At 36.0% G+C, this 17,499-nt stretch overlaps 1 protein-coding gene across 1 annotated transcript; it reads left to right on the top strand.

Moving 5' to 3' along the window:
• The first annotated feature begins 2,966 nt into the window (after positions 1–2,966).
• LOC135082565 (uncharacterized) lies at positions 2,967–15,791 on the top strand. Its single transcript, XM_063977365.1, has 3 exons — positions 2,967–3,120; positions 13,797–13,957; positions 14,558–15,791. Exons 1-3 carry the CDS (start codon positions 3,082–3,084, stop codon positions 15,009–15,011), a joined length of 654 nt encoding a protein of 217 aa, XP_063833435.1. The 5' UTR covers positions 2,967–3,081; the 3' UTR covers positions 15,012–15,791.
• The last annotated feature ends 1,708 nt before the right edge of the window (positions 15,792–17,499 follow it).

Here is a 17,499-nt window from a genome sequence, read left to right as displayed (position 1 = left end):
CATAAGTATCCAGTTTTATAACGCCGAAGTACATTACTTCTTCCTCGTTCTTTATTTGTTTCCTTCTCTCTTTGATAATGAGGGAATCCTTCACTGGCAGAAACAAAATCATATCTTGGACTTCATTTTCTGAGTTAATCTTTACCTTGGCTTGTATTGTCCCATTGGCTTTACCAGAACCATCTAATTCTTCCTTCAAATTCATGGGGAGATGGCATTCTACACATCTCACGTTGTTATGGTGATCAGAACTAAGAGGGACAGGGAAGAGCCGATCGTTTAGGTAAAAACGATACACGCATTTGTGATCTCGAAGGCTGGTCGCACTTCCTTTGCTATTTATTCTAGATTTCACTGAATGACACTCGAAGTAATTGTCTTCTCTGAAATTTTTCAGTGTTGCAATATTGTCAGCGTCGTTTGTATCCAAAAATCCAATTTCTTCTGAATCTGAATATATCTCAAAAACGTTATCATCGATTGATCTAAACTTATCAGTCTCGGGAACCTCTTTGATCGTGTCCAAAGACATTTTCTTAAAATCATTCTCAGTCTCGTGCAGAGATTCAGTCGATTGGAAGTTTTCATTCTTGTAATACTGTTTAACTGAGCTAGATTTGCCATTTTCTCTGATTTTTGTCCTGCTTTTTCTGCTGCCGTTATCTTGAGATTTAGAAGAGGTTTCTTGGGCTTCTTTAAAGCTGTTCACTGAATTCATATGGTGAGTGGAATGACCATTACTGCCGTTTGTCGAGACAGCGTCTCCGCACTTCTTACAATAATCCAAAGAATGTCTTCCAGTGAATTTTGTCGACATACTCACATCAGACTTGGTAGTTTTTCGTGGCTTAGAGCTGGTATTCCAACCTGTCATTATGATGCCAGTAGAACAGCTCTTCTCTGAACCATCACCGAGTTTCCTTGACAAAACCACTCTCTTTGGAGTCACCCGCTTGAAATTTTTGGCGGTAGTTGCAGAGTTCGTTTTTGTAGAGCGATCGCATGCTTTAATATATTTATAAGACATTTTTAAAGATCATAGAAAAAGTATTTTCCGCTTTTAGGACAACGTATGAAGAAAACAACAAAACCCATAACAAACCGTTGCCATAGAAACGAAATTGGCAGTCATAGAAATAAATCTATAGAGCATCGTTGTCAACAGTTGTCAATAGATCGCGTTCTTTTATGTCTTAATTATAAAATTATTTATAATAAAAAACTGCTTCAATACACGCTATTTATAATAAAAAAAACATTACAAAACATTTTATTTCTATTCCACGTTGAGCATCGGATTACTTGGGATCACGCCATCTAGCGCCAAACTTTATAACTACGAGATGGCGCCGTTGCTAAATACAAGCCCGTATTGTGCTGTTATTTATAAAATGTAGATGTCTCTTTCTAAGAAAAGTCTAAGATTTGTTATACTTGCTTATTTTCAGAATTCGGTCTTTAAATAATTTTATTCAGGCAATCTTAAGTACATAAATTAAATAAAGTAACCTACCATTAGATAAACTTCACTTTTTTAGCTTCAGAAAGTATTACAGATAATGCTTTAGGATATTTTGTTTATGTGAAATATTTAATTATTATTGTTATTAATGGCAAAAATTTCGATCACCATCACCATTTCGATGTGAGTCATGAGTCCTTCCTGAATTACGAAGGAAGTTAGGCACATATCCGTAGGTTAAGTTTACGCAATGATTATACAGGTTGATTTCAACAGTTTGTCCTCTTGAAAACTATTGTTTTTAAGCACCAAAAAAATGCAGTACCAAAAATGTTACCCTTCCTTAATCCAACTTATTTTTTTATTTTTATTTAATAATTTTATTTTAATAAATCTTTGGACAATTTCACACAGCGCCAGCTAGCCCCAAAGTAAGCAACTTAATGCTTGTGTTATGGGTGCTAAGCTTAACGGATATACTTTTTATACCCTTTTTTTTTTTAATACATACATAATATTATACATAGTAACACCCGTCACAGAAATTAAAATTCATCATTTCAATTTCTGCCCGGCCGGGAATCCATTAATAACAATGCCTATGTATTTATTATGAGATAGGTAAACATTTTGGGTATACTTTTGAAAATAATGATTGCCAAAATGAGAGAGTTTAGCAAAACGTTTTGTTCAAATAAATAGGTTATTTGATTGAAAGATCGATAGAATTAACTTATTAATAATTATTTAAATGCAAGAAACCTCTAGACATTTTGGTCCACTCTGTATAGTTCATTGAGCAGCAGCGCACGCAGCGTGCGTCTGCGCAGAGGTCGCGTTGCTAGAGTGGCCATCAGTTTGTTTGTTATGAACTAAACGTTTAAATTAAATAACTAGACTTATATTCCCTGAAAGACAAACCGACTGAAATAAAACATTCCAGGAGCCAAACAGCTCATGAAATCTATTATCTACTACCAAGATTACAAAAGTCTTGAGGAGTTACTATCCACAGATCCACAAAATAGAAGAAGTTAAAATTATTCGTAGATATTATGTCTACAAAATTAGGTTCAAGTAGTTGTAGCTTAAATGCAGAAACTACTGGACGTACCTATTAACATGATGTTTTACAAAATTAGTTTCAGCTTTTTTCATCAGGAGTATATAATTTTGTGTACAACAAGGAAGCTCTTAGCCGGCATCTTGCCTTAGGTCTAGTGAAAATCGAAGGTGGAATTGAGCTATAAGATAATGGTAGTTAGCTAGGCAGATTTAGAATAAGCTCTACCACCAACCAAACCGAGCAGTTAATTTTGCCGACACTGGAAACCGATCCCGAGATCTCTGGGTCTGAGTCAGACAAAAAACATCACTCCCGCAAGTTAGGCTACGTTTCATCGAAAACATGAAAAGTCGCCAACAAAACGTAGTATCTCCTCGTATAAACCAAACATGTACACCCTACACTCGTTATCCTCGTTCCCCCAGAACCACGCACACCCTATCCACCGCCACAGCTCTTCAGTTGTTCAGATGTGCGCGCGCGCATCGCGTCTGTTTAGACTGTGGCGACTCAAGCGCAGTGGCAACAAGAAGTTCAAGTTCTTGAGGAAGCTATGGCGATGAGGGCTTTGATAGTGCTATGTGCTGTGCTGGTAAGTCTTTATGATAATTTTTGGCATAATTTATTTTAACTCTTATTTTGTGTTGAGTTTTTTTATTTATTTTTTAATTACGTGCCAAATAAACATTTTCTTTCTTTCGTTCTAAGTAAATATCCTTGGGAAAACTCGAAACTAAGCAAAGCTTGTACTATGGGTACTAGACAACGGATAAAACATACTAAAAAGTAGAAGCATAGAAGAATATAGGCTTTTGAGGAGATTTTTTATATTTAACACTTTTTTGTTTTAATACCACTATTAGGTAACTACATGCTTTAAAAAATTAAACTTATAAAGATTTTGAAGAGTTGCTCGTAAATGGTCTTTACGTTAATCTCAAAATATTTGTTAGAAAAATAATTATTTTATTTGAAGTACTTACGGCCGAATACTGACACGCCATTTAAATATTTGACGGCTTCTCAAATAGTTAAGCAGCTCCTAAACTTACATTTCGCATACTCAAAACAATATCTGAGCAGTTCTCAATTTTTAAGCACCTCTCAAATTAAGTTGCACTCAAACGCCACTTAAATGAATTTTCGCATACTGAAATGCCATTCAACGCTAAGCATTACTCAAACAACTGTCAAATCGTCTTAAGCAGCTGTTAAATTTGAGAGTGCTTGCGCGGTATCTTAAATCCTATTCTTATACCTAACGGCCGAATACTGAAACGCCATTTAAATATTTGACGGCTTCTCAAATAGTTAAGCAGCTCCTAAACTTACATTTCGCATACTCAAAACAATATCTGAGCAGTTCTCAATTTTTAAGCACCTCTCAAATTAAGTTGCACTCAAACGCCACTTAAATGAATTTTCGCATACTGAAACGCCATTCAACGCTAAGCATTACTCAAACAACTGTCAAATCGTCTTAAGCAGCTGTTAAATTTGAGAGTGCTTGCGCGGTATCTTAAATCCTATTCTTATACCTAAATCGACCTAAATAGTGGTAAATAATGTGTGTCATCGTTATCATTTCTTTCGAGCCTCGAGGAAATACCTAGATCTAATCGCAGGAACGCAATAAGGCTGAACGCTATTGAAAAATATTATTATAATGACGTGCAATTCCGAGCGAGGTTCCGCGTCCCTAAAGAAACGGTGTTGTTTCTGGATTCATAATTTGGAAGCTCTTTGAAACCCCTCACCAAATGCCATACAACCAGTGGACCAAATACTTATTATAACCCTACTATTCTACGCAACGGGAAGTTATGAACGTGTACTAGGTGATATCTTCCAAATCTAACAGCCAACTGTGCATCGTATAGTGCACGAAGTAACAACCAAAATAGCTCCTATGAAATCGCTTTACATAAACATGCCTATTTCTGAGGATTAAGGGGACATCGCATAGCAGCATTTCCAAGAGTTGTTGATTTGTCAATTTGATGCTCTGTCAGTCAACAATGATAAATGTCAATTGTGGTTACGTTTCGGTCCACGATCGCCACTTAATAGATTTCAACAATAAAAAGTATCACCTTTAAAATTATTTTTTTAATTAAAAAAAAATGCAAGCATTAATTTTTTTATATGATAAAACGAGATTTATATAGAAACTAAAAATAAACTGTTCTATGTTAAGTTGATTGAGTATGTTTCCATAAAAGACAATACATAACCAAACGATGCTGCGTGTAATGGATAAAAGACGTAAAGTTATCATTTGTGTAAATGAAAACATACTTTTTTTGGTAAATGTTGCCATTATGTAAACATTTGAGAGCTGCTTAGCTGATCACGGCTTCAAATCCGTTGAGTAGCGTTTGAGAATACCATTTAAAATTTAAGGATACTTAAATTTAGGAGCCCGTCAGCTGAGTGACAGATTTGAGTAGTGTTTCAGTATTCGGCCGCTAGGCAGTCAATAAATATTTGTGATTACTTAGTTGTAGCTAATGGTTGTAGCTGGTGGATTCTTTAAAAGCCAACAAAACACCATGTCAGTTTCATGTTTTTGAAAAATGTAAGTACCTACCTACTTTTTAAGAAAAAATTGTATGTAATTCGATTAGTATAAAGATTAGCAACAAATGCTTACATTTCGAGATTTCCTTATAAAAATTGATTTAACTGTAATTATTATTGACATAACAATCGACAACCGATTCAGATCCGCTGGTTTGGTAATGCGGTCAGTGGCATTGACCTTCAGCGAATATTCTTCACGGCGGAATCACTTGCACTTTTTATCTATCTATTAACAACGTTCAAAGGGTTGTATAAATGATGATACAATTAGACTGGGTTGCACTATTTTACTTAACTTTTACAAACGTCAAAAACTTGTCAAACTCCATACAAAAAGCACTGGTTATCGTTATAGTTACGGTCAAAGTGAGATGGTGCAGCTCAACCTTAGAGTATTGTATGAATGTTTATTTAATTTTATGTATGTATGTTTCTTTTAAATGCCTACTTAAAAATAGCGAAAAAGATTATGACTTAAAAATGCTCCTGAAATGTGCGCAACACTTGATTGTTTATATCAGTTTTTTTTTAAGAGAACCTTAATTAAATAAAATGTACCTATAGGAAATTTTAAATGTAACAAAATAAAACTCTATCATCCATGCTTTTCTTATGTTTAGTATGTAATAGGAAAGTTTTTAGCATTAATCTTGGTGCCTTACTAACTTTATTTATAGAATGATCTATGCGTTTAGAAAAAAGAAATTTGATAATAAATCATAAATCGGTAAACCTGTTTTTGAACTGGTAGTAAAGGCTTTTTTATATAAAAGTAGGTAATATTTTGACACAAATATCGACAGGTTTAATAATAAAGTGTTATGAAGAAAGTAAAGTGCACTACAACTTTCACGTTGTTTTAAATTTTCCGCACTCACGTGATGTTAAGATACAATGTTGTTTGTTTGTTACTTTTTAACTATCTTTAGTAGGTAACCTTGGTGTTACTTGATGAGATGTCCGACTTTCTTTCCGATTCTTTAAACTCTTTTCTGTACATTAATTTTCAGTTAATAAACCTCAATCAAGTGTCAATTACGGTATGGGAATATTCCCACCCCTCGTTCCCACCGCTGCAACTCCTGTATAGCCAGGATCTACAGCTCGAACGCCAATAAAAACCCAACCAGTGATGGTCAAGTTTGTCCCGGGGGAAAGTTAAACTGTCATTAGACCCGCAACTAAATTAATCATGACCCGTTCTTCATAAATCTGATTAATTTAGGCCTGCAGTTACTAACCGAACAAAGTAAAAAACCATTTAAACCCCTCCAACCGAAAGAATCAATGGCTGTACTTACGGAAAATTTGGCGCCACTGTGCGCTTTAGCGTCAAGTAATTTATTTACATACAAAACCTAATAAAACCTTACATATAACTGGACGCCCAATAATGATAGAATGACGTCATTAATATATATTTAACACATTTAATGCCTATTTAATACTGAGATGTATGTGCAATTCCCACCTTATCATCAAAGATGTTCGCGTAGGACCAAATTATTTTAATGTTTCTATAGTTAATAGAAGGCACCCTAGGACGATTTATCAAAAAAAAAAGTCATTTGGAATGAATTTAAGTAAAAAAAAGGATAATCCACGGTGCCGTGTAGTCGGCCTGGCAGCATGTGTGTGGCCGACAACACGGCGCCGTGGGGAGGAGATATTATCTTGTTTTAATCTATTTTATGGTTTATTTATATTTTATTATTAGGTTAATGGATGAAAATAAACAATTAATCATTTGTGGAACTTAAAAGTTTAGTGTTTATTATTAAAAAAGATAAAATTCAAAAGAAAAACATACACAAATCGTAAATTTCTATGAAAAACAGGAAATAGCTTTGTTTCTAAAAAATAAAATGCTTAAAAGTCTGAAAACTATGAATGAAAATTACAAAAACATTGGGTACAGAAACCTGGCGATCTGTCGCATCCTTTACATTCATATAAATATATATATGTGTATATATATTTTTGATTATATTATTTTGTCACAAATTCATATTTTAGCACCAGAAATCGAAGAATTATCAGTAGAAAAGCGCTTCGACGGACCCGGCACTTCACTCATTTTGGCGCGAAAATTACGCGTGATTGACAGCCCTCTATAAAATACAAATATCACGCTAGTCAAAATCCGAAAAAAGTATTTGTGAGATCGACAAATCGTGCGTGTGGCTGCACGAGCTACGTGACCCTGCCGTGAAAGCCGGCGGCATACAGCCTCATAGAAACGATACGGTCGCGATCCACGGCGCCGTGTGCTCGGCCCCCCGCCCCTCCACGGTGCCGTGGAAGTGGCCTCCTACCGCTCCACGGCGCCGTGTATTCGGCATTAAATGTGTTAATAGCGTTTAATCTATTCATGTAATATTGTTGTTGGTAAGATATTATTTATTGTTTTCCATGTTTGGTTCGAGCATCTTATGTATTGTTTAATATACCCATGATATTATATCTGGTCGAATCTTTATAGTTTAGGTATTGTAGCACATTACTTCGCAGTTTTTATAAAAAAAAAACTACCTTATACGCATCCGTGGTCCAGTGACAAAAGGTCCTGGACTTGATTCCCGAATTTTGTTACATTGAGATTGTACCATCTTATGGTTCGACCAAACCAACGCGATCACACGCGATCAGCCGGCGTGCAGCGATGGCGACCAGACTAAATGCATTGATCGCCATCGCTGCACGCCGGCTGATCGCGTGTGATCGCGTTGGTTTGGCTGAACAACCTTTACCTTAACTTTAAAAAACGTCAAAAGTCTGCCAAACGCCACACATATGAAATTTAAGCCATGTATTCATTATAAGCACTGGTTAAGGTTATGGTTACGGTTAAAGTTAAGTTGAGTATTGAGTATTGAGGTGATGCAACTTAGCCTAAGTGTTAGGTATTTATTTACCAATTCGGGTTATTTAGGATATAGCAGATTCAAATCTGAAGAAAAAGTAAATAAAAGCTTGTAAAAAAATTACGATTGTGTTATGTTACGTTAACCTTACTATGCTTAAACGGTTTTTAAATGTTGAGCTAGATGGTTCATCTTGATCAAAGAGGCGTCTCTTGTCAGTGTAATTTCCCTTCTTTCACAATATCCACGGCATAATTAAGATCTCATAAATAGATGGTAAGTACTGACCTAAATATGCGTTTTCGCAAACTAAGTTGTTCTGGCGGTTAAAACTTCAAGTTCAAGCATACTAAACTTCAACACTGATTTACTTTTGGGCTAGCTTTAAATCTGCTTTTAATCTATCTACTCTTGATTGTTAATTTTAGATTAAAGCAAAATATTATAAATAAATAAATAACGTGTCGTGTTACTTTATGACTCTAAAAAATTAGTTTAGGTACTAATGGTGGTTGACATATTATGTGAGGGTGTTGAAATATACCTAACTGAATCTAAATGATACTTCAATCTTATTAATATTATAATGTATTTGCAAAGTTGAAGGCAGCTTCAAGTATATTTGGAGATTTATTAATTACTAGCTTTCCGCCCGCGGCTTCGCCCGCGTGGAATTTTGTCTGTCACAGAAAAACTTTATCGCGCACATCCCTTTTTCAAAAACCGGGATAAAAACTATCCTATGTCCTTTCCCGGGACTCAAACTATCTCTATCCTTTCATCAAAATTGGTTCTGTGGTTTAGGCGTGAAAGCAAGACAGACAGAGTTACTTTCACATAATATAGTACATTTGTATAAAAAAGATCTATGCCCAAAATGGCATCTACTTTGATTCTCCGGATGTGTAGAGATGAGTGCAATCGATTTACGATATTTTTAAGCAAATTAAAAAGATTGGAACTGATTGACTCATTTCACTATTACCATAAACTGTGTAATAATGTTAATTGAAATCGTTCATCTACAAGAATCCTTTTTACGAAACTCGACATTTCTATTGGAGCTAAATCTTGCAACACAGAATGTAAAATGTAACAGCTAGGAATTTAGTGATGTTTTCGTTCTGCTGTCTGCTAAGGCCCAGAACACACGGTGAAACGCAACTGCAACGAAACTGCAACTTCTAGTTACTTTTTCTGGACTGGTTCTGGTCGCGTCATGTGTGGTCTCTCAACGGACGCTTTGGCAGAAACTGAGATGCAACTCAAAAGTGACTAGAAGTTGCAGTTTCGTTGCAGTTGCGTTTCACCGTGTGTTCTGGGCCTAAGAGACAATATTTTTGTGTTACAATGAGCGTGTAACACATTCGTCACACTGATTTTGTTCGAAAGGAAAGTGAAGTCAAATCAGTGGGAAAGAAAAATATTAGGGGATTAGGGGGCCCTTGTCCAAGGGTATCCAGTTTTGCGGGATACAGTAATGTAGGAATCCGCAATCCGGGATTGTAAACACACGTATGTTTTGAAATCTGAATTCAAAATTCGAATGGATCAGTTTTTTGCGGGACATTGCTAACGGGGTGTTCAAGTAAATGTTATTTCAACACGTAGACTAAACGGAATCCTGCAAAAAATAGTTCCTGCAAAAAACGGGATACGGGAACTGTGTGGGAAAGAGCCCTTAATGTAAAAGTGAATTGATAAAAGAAATAAAATAGTCCGTGTCCCAATTTCCGGGGTACGTAGGTTTCAAAGGTCGTGCTCGTGACAACGTTTGTCAACAACAACAGTACAAACCCGCATCCATCGTTTGCACGAGTTTTACAGACCATACTCAGCCAAAAAGGGTTTAAAAAGGTGCCAACGGGATACTTATTAAACCTACGCTGTCTGTGTCTGTCTGACGATCAATAATAATAATAATGGTTGGCTCAAGGGTCAGATGCAAAAGGCGGTGATCCTCAGCACGGCACGCATTGTCCGGAGGTTCCTCAGCCTGTGACCCTGACCATCGGTAGCTTGGGCCTTGCTCCGCTGCCGGCGGATAAATTAGTTTTAAGTTTTTTTTTATATTGTATTTTTTTTTGTAATTTACATTGTAAGAAAAATATTTAAAACTAAGAAAGAAATATGAATAAAGAAATATATTGTACACCATATTGTACACCACACACAAAAAAAGAAATACACAGGGACAGTAGGTACAATTTAGGCGGTCTTATCGCCATAAAGCGATCTCTTCCAGACAACCTATCAATCTTACGATGTACCTTGGATGGAAACCTTCTTCAGAGAGACTAGCACTTGACTGGGTTTTTTTTAACCAATTCGTATAGGTACCAATTACATCCGAATGCTTCAAGAATACACAAATTCATTAACCACTTGACCAGAGGCCTCGGTTGTAATTTTCGTCACAATCAGCCTCAAATTCGATGCGCCCAAACATCTACAGGATAAAGACAATAAAAAGTAAATGTGTCATTGACGATCGCTTTTAGAGCTGTCAAAGTATCAAGCGACGTGCTCGGCGTATTCATCGTGGCATTGGACGCAAGGATCAAGACGTCACGGGCTTGAATACTGTATGAGCGGTTCGTTTGATGTGTTGATGTAGTTCGGATTTGGCTCGGCCTTAGTTTATGAGAGGATTAGTATGCGCTTAGGTTTATACATGTTCTTTGTTACCTACATTCGTAGCTATATCGTAGTAACTTTAATAATCTGTGTTTCTCTATTACGGGACTATTCCCAGCTCTCGTTCCCACCACTGCAACTCCTGTGTAGCCAGGATCTACAGCTTGACCGCCACATAAACCCAACCAATGAAGGTCAAGTTTGTCCCGGGAGAAAGTTAAACTGTCATTGGACCCGCAACGAAATTAATCAGAAGAACATAGGAGGAGTTCGAAATTAAGGTGTGTTTCTCTAATGCAAAGTTAAGAATGTTTTTATAATCAGGTCATTTATCAAAGTACGACCCCAGTATTTTGCAGGGCCAAATGGAGGAGTTAGCCTAAACTCCGTACGCTGGCCAAACGGGTTAAGGAGGCATACTAGTACCTACTGCTACAATGTACTCATGCCAATGCTATAAATGCGAAAATAGCTCTGTTTTTCTGACACCTTCTCACACTAAAACTACTGAACTGTTTTTATGAAAAATATAGAAGTAGCATAAGGTGCTGGTAAAAACAGGACCGTTTTTATCCTGGCATAACGGTCGTTTAAAAAGTTGTGATTAAAAACACTTTTAATTGCAATAATCACATCCAACATAACATCTAAGGGTCACTATCTGTCTCGTTAAAACATTTGGCCTTCCAAAAACGAACTAAAATGGCCGAATTTCCTCAAAAATTTTCCTTCATTTCCTTCACCCTACACCTACCTTACTTCAAAAGATTATCAACTTTCGTTGATTTATTTTAAAATTCTTGTTTTTGTTTCGTTATACCTCGCGTTGTCTTATATTACGATCTGTGTTCATTTACAAACAAACCTTTGTTACCGTTTTAATTTTATTCCTATGTAGTAGTTTCATAAGAAAATCAGCATATTTGTGAAACGTCTAATCTTTAGTTAACTTGTGAAGTATGTGGCGAACCTAGTTTTTGTGGCTTAGGTAAACTACTAGCAATTGGCTGGAAAAAACATCATTTAACTTTCTCCTGAAACACACATAGCCTAAATCCAATACATAGAATAAAATAAAAATAAATACACTCACAGGAATTCCCGCGGTGACTCCAATGAAATTTAACAGCAAATGACTTACCTAGAAAAGAGAAAAACATATTAATCTCAAATAAAAAGTAAACACAGCAACATTTGATTTGTGAAAAATATCACCAAGTTCAAATTTTAGCTTTTACTAATGCGTTCTCACTAGGTGGACCGACGATCTGGTGAAGGTCGCGGGAAGTACCTGGATACGGGCAGCGCAGGGCAGGTTCTGGTGGAAATTACATTTAATTATTATTCTATCTGCAACAGAACAAGTTACTAGAAATTGAATCTTTTGTTTAAGTATTTGTCGTTGCGTTGAAATTATTAAGGTTTGTGCAAAGTATGCGTGATGTTTGATAAGATAATGAATATAAGTAATAATATTTGTTTTGTCACAATATTCCAAGAATCATTGTTTAGATTTTGTTTTCATTAAAGTGATAATAGCATCTCATGCAGATCTATGATGTAGATTGGAGACTATAAATAAAACTAGATTTATAAATTATAAGCTTGTGCAATGATAAGAAAAATAATAAATTATATACTTAATTGATTCGCTTTTTTATGAGGACCAGTGAAGTGAAGTTTTTTACATACACGAAAACGAAGAATTAGATTATGAATTGAATATTAGACGTACCTATACATTGTTAAGCAACACCTAGAACCTACTATAATAAAATATCTTGTAGGTAGCTATGAAACAAATCTTATTATATTTTTTCTTATATTATCACATTTATTTTATTACCACCAACCCCAGGGAAATTTCGTCGTATCTCAAATATCGACGCGTTACACGAAATAAAAATTCATTATACTCACTTCACCTGTATTTCCCTTGAATACGAAATGTGTTTTCGGAGAAATTATTACATAATATAATATATTATGTATATTTGTACACGTTCCATCAAAGAGTGAGTCGCTTGGGGTGAATGGAAAAGGCATAAATAGGAACATCGTCAGGCGTGGTCAGGCTTTACGCCGTTAGTCCGTAGGGCGCCTAGTTTCGAGACAAGCCCTGGCGCGGTCTTGATGTATAATTTTTATTGTAAAATTTCATTGCGCTTATGGTTTAAAACCTGTGTAATAAAAAGAAGAAATGGCTGATACTCAGTGTGAGGTGGCAAAAGATGCCTCGAAGTTGGTCTTCCGTAGGTGTCTATGAGTAGGCTATTACTAGCGCACAAATAAATAAATTTGGACTGTGAATAATTTACTTCTGACTGTTTCCATGCACATTCGTTCACCACGACGAATGTGCGAAATAAAAAGACTTTACGTGTATGGAATATGGATGAAGAGATGGAAGTATTGCTGAATGACAGCATGTCAGCGGCTGCGAACGAGCCTAATATGGTGAAAGAAAGTAGACAAAGTTTATTGGCTGAAGTTTTTATATGGGCTTATATTCAATAACGATTTTAAAATGTTCATCTCCAAAACATAAAGCTCGTTTTTCACAAATAATTTACGTACCTATTTAATCTTTAGTACCATCCATAAAAATCGGTACATAGCGAACTTAACGCCTTAGGGCATTCATTCCAACGTTTTATAGCATATTATAGGTACCTGATATAAAAATATTGCAAAGAGAAAGCCTACTTACTTACTTTTGGTTGCATTGCACCGTAACAAAAAAAAAATATCTCGTTTCGTAAAACATAAAAAGTAAAAAAAAAACCTAATATTGGCATGGCCATTTCAGTTAATTGAGTACATATTTTTGCGATGAGTTACGTAACTTTAAATTAGCACCTAAACTCCTCCTAAATAGGCATAGGTATAGCTCGCACTAGTCACTACAGTCACTTCTGGACCAGCACCGACAAGAAATAGTGGAAGTAAATTAGTCTTGTCTATAGCAGACTTCATAAAGGTACCAAGCAGGCGCTGGATGCAGGCCGCTACCAACCGGGCGGTGTCGAAATCATTGGGGGAGGCCTATGTTCAGCAGTGGACGTCCTGCAGCTGAAACGATGATGATAGCAGACTAACATCACTCCCTTATCTTTTCCAGGCGTACCAGCATACTGTTATTTTCATTGCAGACATTTTAACAATTCCCTCGTGGTTTTTCCAGGCGTACCAGCCTTGCAATGGTCGCTCCATGCCTGAGGGGGAGGACTCGGTGGTGTCTGTCTACACCACCTTGCCCACCACCGCGGGAACCCACCCGTCGCTCGACGTCTACCACCAGATAGCCAACAATATTGCTGAGAGGATCACCTCGCCGATATACAGGTATTACTTTTTAAGCTATAAATATTATCATTTACTTATGTACCTACCTACGAGTATATCCTGCAATGAAAGTATGTCAACCAGTGTCAACAGATTTGAATGGAAAAACTTCCACATGAAACCACGAAAAATTACTTATTGCTTTGATAGATAACGAATAAATTTGGCCAAGCCAGAATCCATATAAAGTTATTTATCAGATTTTAAGAGAAAACCTTGAATCTATAATTTTAATCTTTTATTTCATTGGAATTGGTTTGTCGAAATTTTGTAACAATATTTAAAAAAGGAATCTGCACTTATGCCCATTTTCACCATCAATTCCTAATTTTTAAGTTGCCCCTATGAAAACAAAATTCCTGTTATGTGTTACCATAGGGGTCACTTAAAAATTAGGGATTGATGGTGAAACCGGGCATAAGACTCTAATTCAAATTGGTCACCTTAGGGGTTAGACCACAGAATAATAATAAACACTACAGACAAATTCTTCCTATAAGTTTTTCTCGTACACATTCGTTAGCTACGATTCCAAAAAAATAAATTGTACAAATACTTTACGTATAAGGTACCTAATGAAAGATTATTATGTAATTCCAGATTCCTCGGCATCAACAAAACGAATACTGAGAAGAACGCCACAAGGAAATCTTGGGAGAAGATCGAACTCCTCGACGAGACTCCAGAAGAAGTCACCAAACCGAACTACCTGCCTGTTGACAACGACATATCCGAAGGCAGAGACGTAGAAGAACTGTCCGTCGAAGCCCTGAAGAAGGCTGATAAGAAACCAGAAAAAATTACCCTTTACAACAGCTATCTACCAATTTTGGGAAAACTAGAGACCCTAGACGTCAATGATACTGTCAACGAAGTCGATAGCAATAGGAGCAGTGATGATGATGATGGTGGACTGACGTTAGATGACGTGGGTGAAGACGAACCCAGAGAAAATTATTTTACTTATATTCTAGAGGTATTAGCGAGTATAGTTCAGCTTATATGGGGCGGAATCACTTCGTGGCTGAAGCCGAAATCTAGTTCTGAGGATTAGTTTTAAGGTATTATTAAGATTTCACAAGTATTACTTTAGTGTTTAAACAATAGTCATTTGGACACGAAGGATATACGAACCGATATATTTAATGGAATGGCACAACACAAAGCATCCTAGTGGATATCTAACTATCCACGATTTTCTAATTGCATAATATGAAAGTCTGCCATATTTGTTAGTTACATTTACATCTTATAATAAACCTATCTCTATCATAATCTATCCACTGTAAAAAGGAAATTGAGTACCCTCAAATTATAATGGCCTGCCGAGGGACTATGTATGTAGATTTTAGATACTTATTTCAGATATCTGAAAATATTCTAAAATGGTTAAACTAAAATATTAAAAAATAATGTATTGTACAAATTAATTTAAATTATTGGTTGATGTAATTATAATGTGCCATCAAAGGTTGAAGCTAGTAATTTAATAATTTATATGTATAATTAAATTATGAACCTGAAGTTGATTATATCAATTTTTGCAAACAATTTGTAAAAATTTGGAAATAAAAAATAGTTAAGAAGACATTTTAATTTAGTAATAAATAAAATCAGTAAAACCATTTTTTTGTTTTCTTACGTTATCTCAACTATGCAGACATAGAAAAACTAAATTAATTAAGAAAACTGAAAATCAGACAGCTGATATTTTATGTTAGCTTTAACTGGGACGTGTGTATATGACCTCTTTGAAAATACCGTGCAAATAGAGAATCTGAATAAGGTCGTGTCTGTCTAAAAGACGGATTTTCAATAAAGACTATGAAGAATATCTAACGTTATAAATCATCAACAGCCCTTTACAGTCCACTGCTGGACTATGAGCCTCCTCCACTATAGTGGAGGGTTTTGCCATAATCTCCACGCTTGGCAGGCGGGTTGGAGATCGCAGTTTAAAAGATTGATGTTTTTCAGAGAGCGCTGCTGCCCGTTCTCTGTTTGATGTGTAGTCCCTAAGTCGCCTCTTACGACACCCGCGGGAAGAGTAGGGGTTGGTGACAAATGTATTCTACTCTGCCGCCACCACACGGCTCGTTATAAATCAATCCTCCCCAAAACTACTGATATCACATAATTCACACATATTCCCCTACATCACAGCAAGTGTTACAAATAACCCTTTCTGCAGAACTAACAGACGTCTAAATCACAGCGCGCGAGTTATTCCCATTTATTTTGTTTCTGGGCACGCTGTCACACCGAACTGTAACACGTCAGTTGCAGATAAGTAGATTTTTACTCAAAAGTGACGTCACGCGACATTTATTCGATTATGAAAAAAAAATGTGTCCAAAATATTTTTATTATCTGTCTGACGGACTAAATAGAATTTCGATTTCATTACCCAGTCATCATCCCTATTGTCGGTAATAATTTAACCTCTTACCTACGGGAGGCACCTATAGTTGCCAAGTCAAAAGTAACTTCTCAATACGGGTGGCATCTATTGTTATTTTGGCAAAGCTAATACTAAATCACGCTAATAATAAAATATTTCTCGCACGTCGGTGTGACAGCCACCCCCTGTCCATATAAACGACATCGCTCACCCGCGTTATTACGCGCCGCAGGTTCATCATTCCATTCCCCGCTGCGACGAATCACTCGAAATACTCCTCTTTTGTACAAGAAGGAAAATCCGATAGATTTGTTAGTAGATTTTCTTTTATTATTTCTGAGAATGATCTTTTAAGTTACAATAATATTGCCGTAGTTTAATAGATTTGTACAGTTATCTCCACTAATATTATAAAGGGGAAAGAAAAGCAAACAATCAAGTTTTATTGAATAGGCTCCAATAGTACTTACTGGATCGATTTGATAAATTCTTTCACAATAAGAATTTCACATTATTTCTGATGAAAAGTACTTTTTTTTGTCATAATAAGAGAGTGTAGTTTAAGTTTGAAGTGGAGTTAGTTTGAGTTACCTACATTGTAAAATTCGCTATACTCAAAATGTTATATTGGTGAGTCATCATTAGAAACTATAACACCTACTTACAAACTTGAAATTTGGCAGGTAGGGTAAACATCCTCTAAGAACAGATTTTACGAAACTCCACCCCTAAGGGATCCACGCGTACGAAGTCGCGGGCCAGTCCTAAAATTAATTAACCAAGTTCTAAAACTAGAAGAAAAAACCTCCAACAGACTGATTACCTTGATTAACTGAACTTTGGGAGCAGATGTCTCCAGAACTTCCAGAAGTTGGATCAAACATATTATTATGGAGATTGCTAAAGATTAATCAAAGTTGCTTTACTTTATTAATTACCGCTTTTTATTCTGAGGGACTTTTATAAGAATGATAATAAATTAATGGAGGGTAAATCTTGGGGCGACTTGTTATCAACCGACTTCAAAAAAAGGAGGAGGTTCTCAATTCGACCCGTATGTTTTTTTTTTTTCTATGTTTGTTACGCGATAACTCCGCCAATTATGAACCGATTTGAACAAATCTTTTTTCAGCGTATAGGT

Source organism: Ostrinia nubilalis, chromosome 21 (assembly GCF_963855985.1).
Source record: "Ostrinia nubilalis chromosome 21, ilOstNubi1.1, whole genome shotgun sequence".
Classification (NCBI taxonomy): Eukaryota; Metazoa; Arthropoda; class Insecta; order Lepidoptera; family Crambidae; genus Ostrinia; species Ostrinia nubilalis.
This window is presented reverse-complemented; position numbering and strand designations above follow the sequence as displayed.

Excerpts from the sequence above, each read along its gene's own strand:
- LOC135082565 (XM_063977365.1), top strand. The coding sequence starts at position 3,082 with ATGGCGATGAGGGCTTTGATAGTGCTATGTGCTGTGCTG. Across the intron at positions 3,121-13,796 it reads TAGTGCTATGTGCTGTGCTG|GCGTACCAGCCTTGCAATGG; the intron begins GTAAGTCTTTAT and ends TGGTTTTTCCAG. Across the intron at positions 13,958-14,557 it reads ATCACCTCGCCGATATACAG|ATTCCTCGGCATCAACAAAA; the intron begins GTATTACTTTTT and ends ATGTAATTCCAG.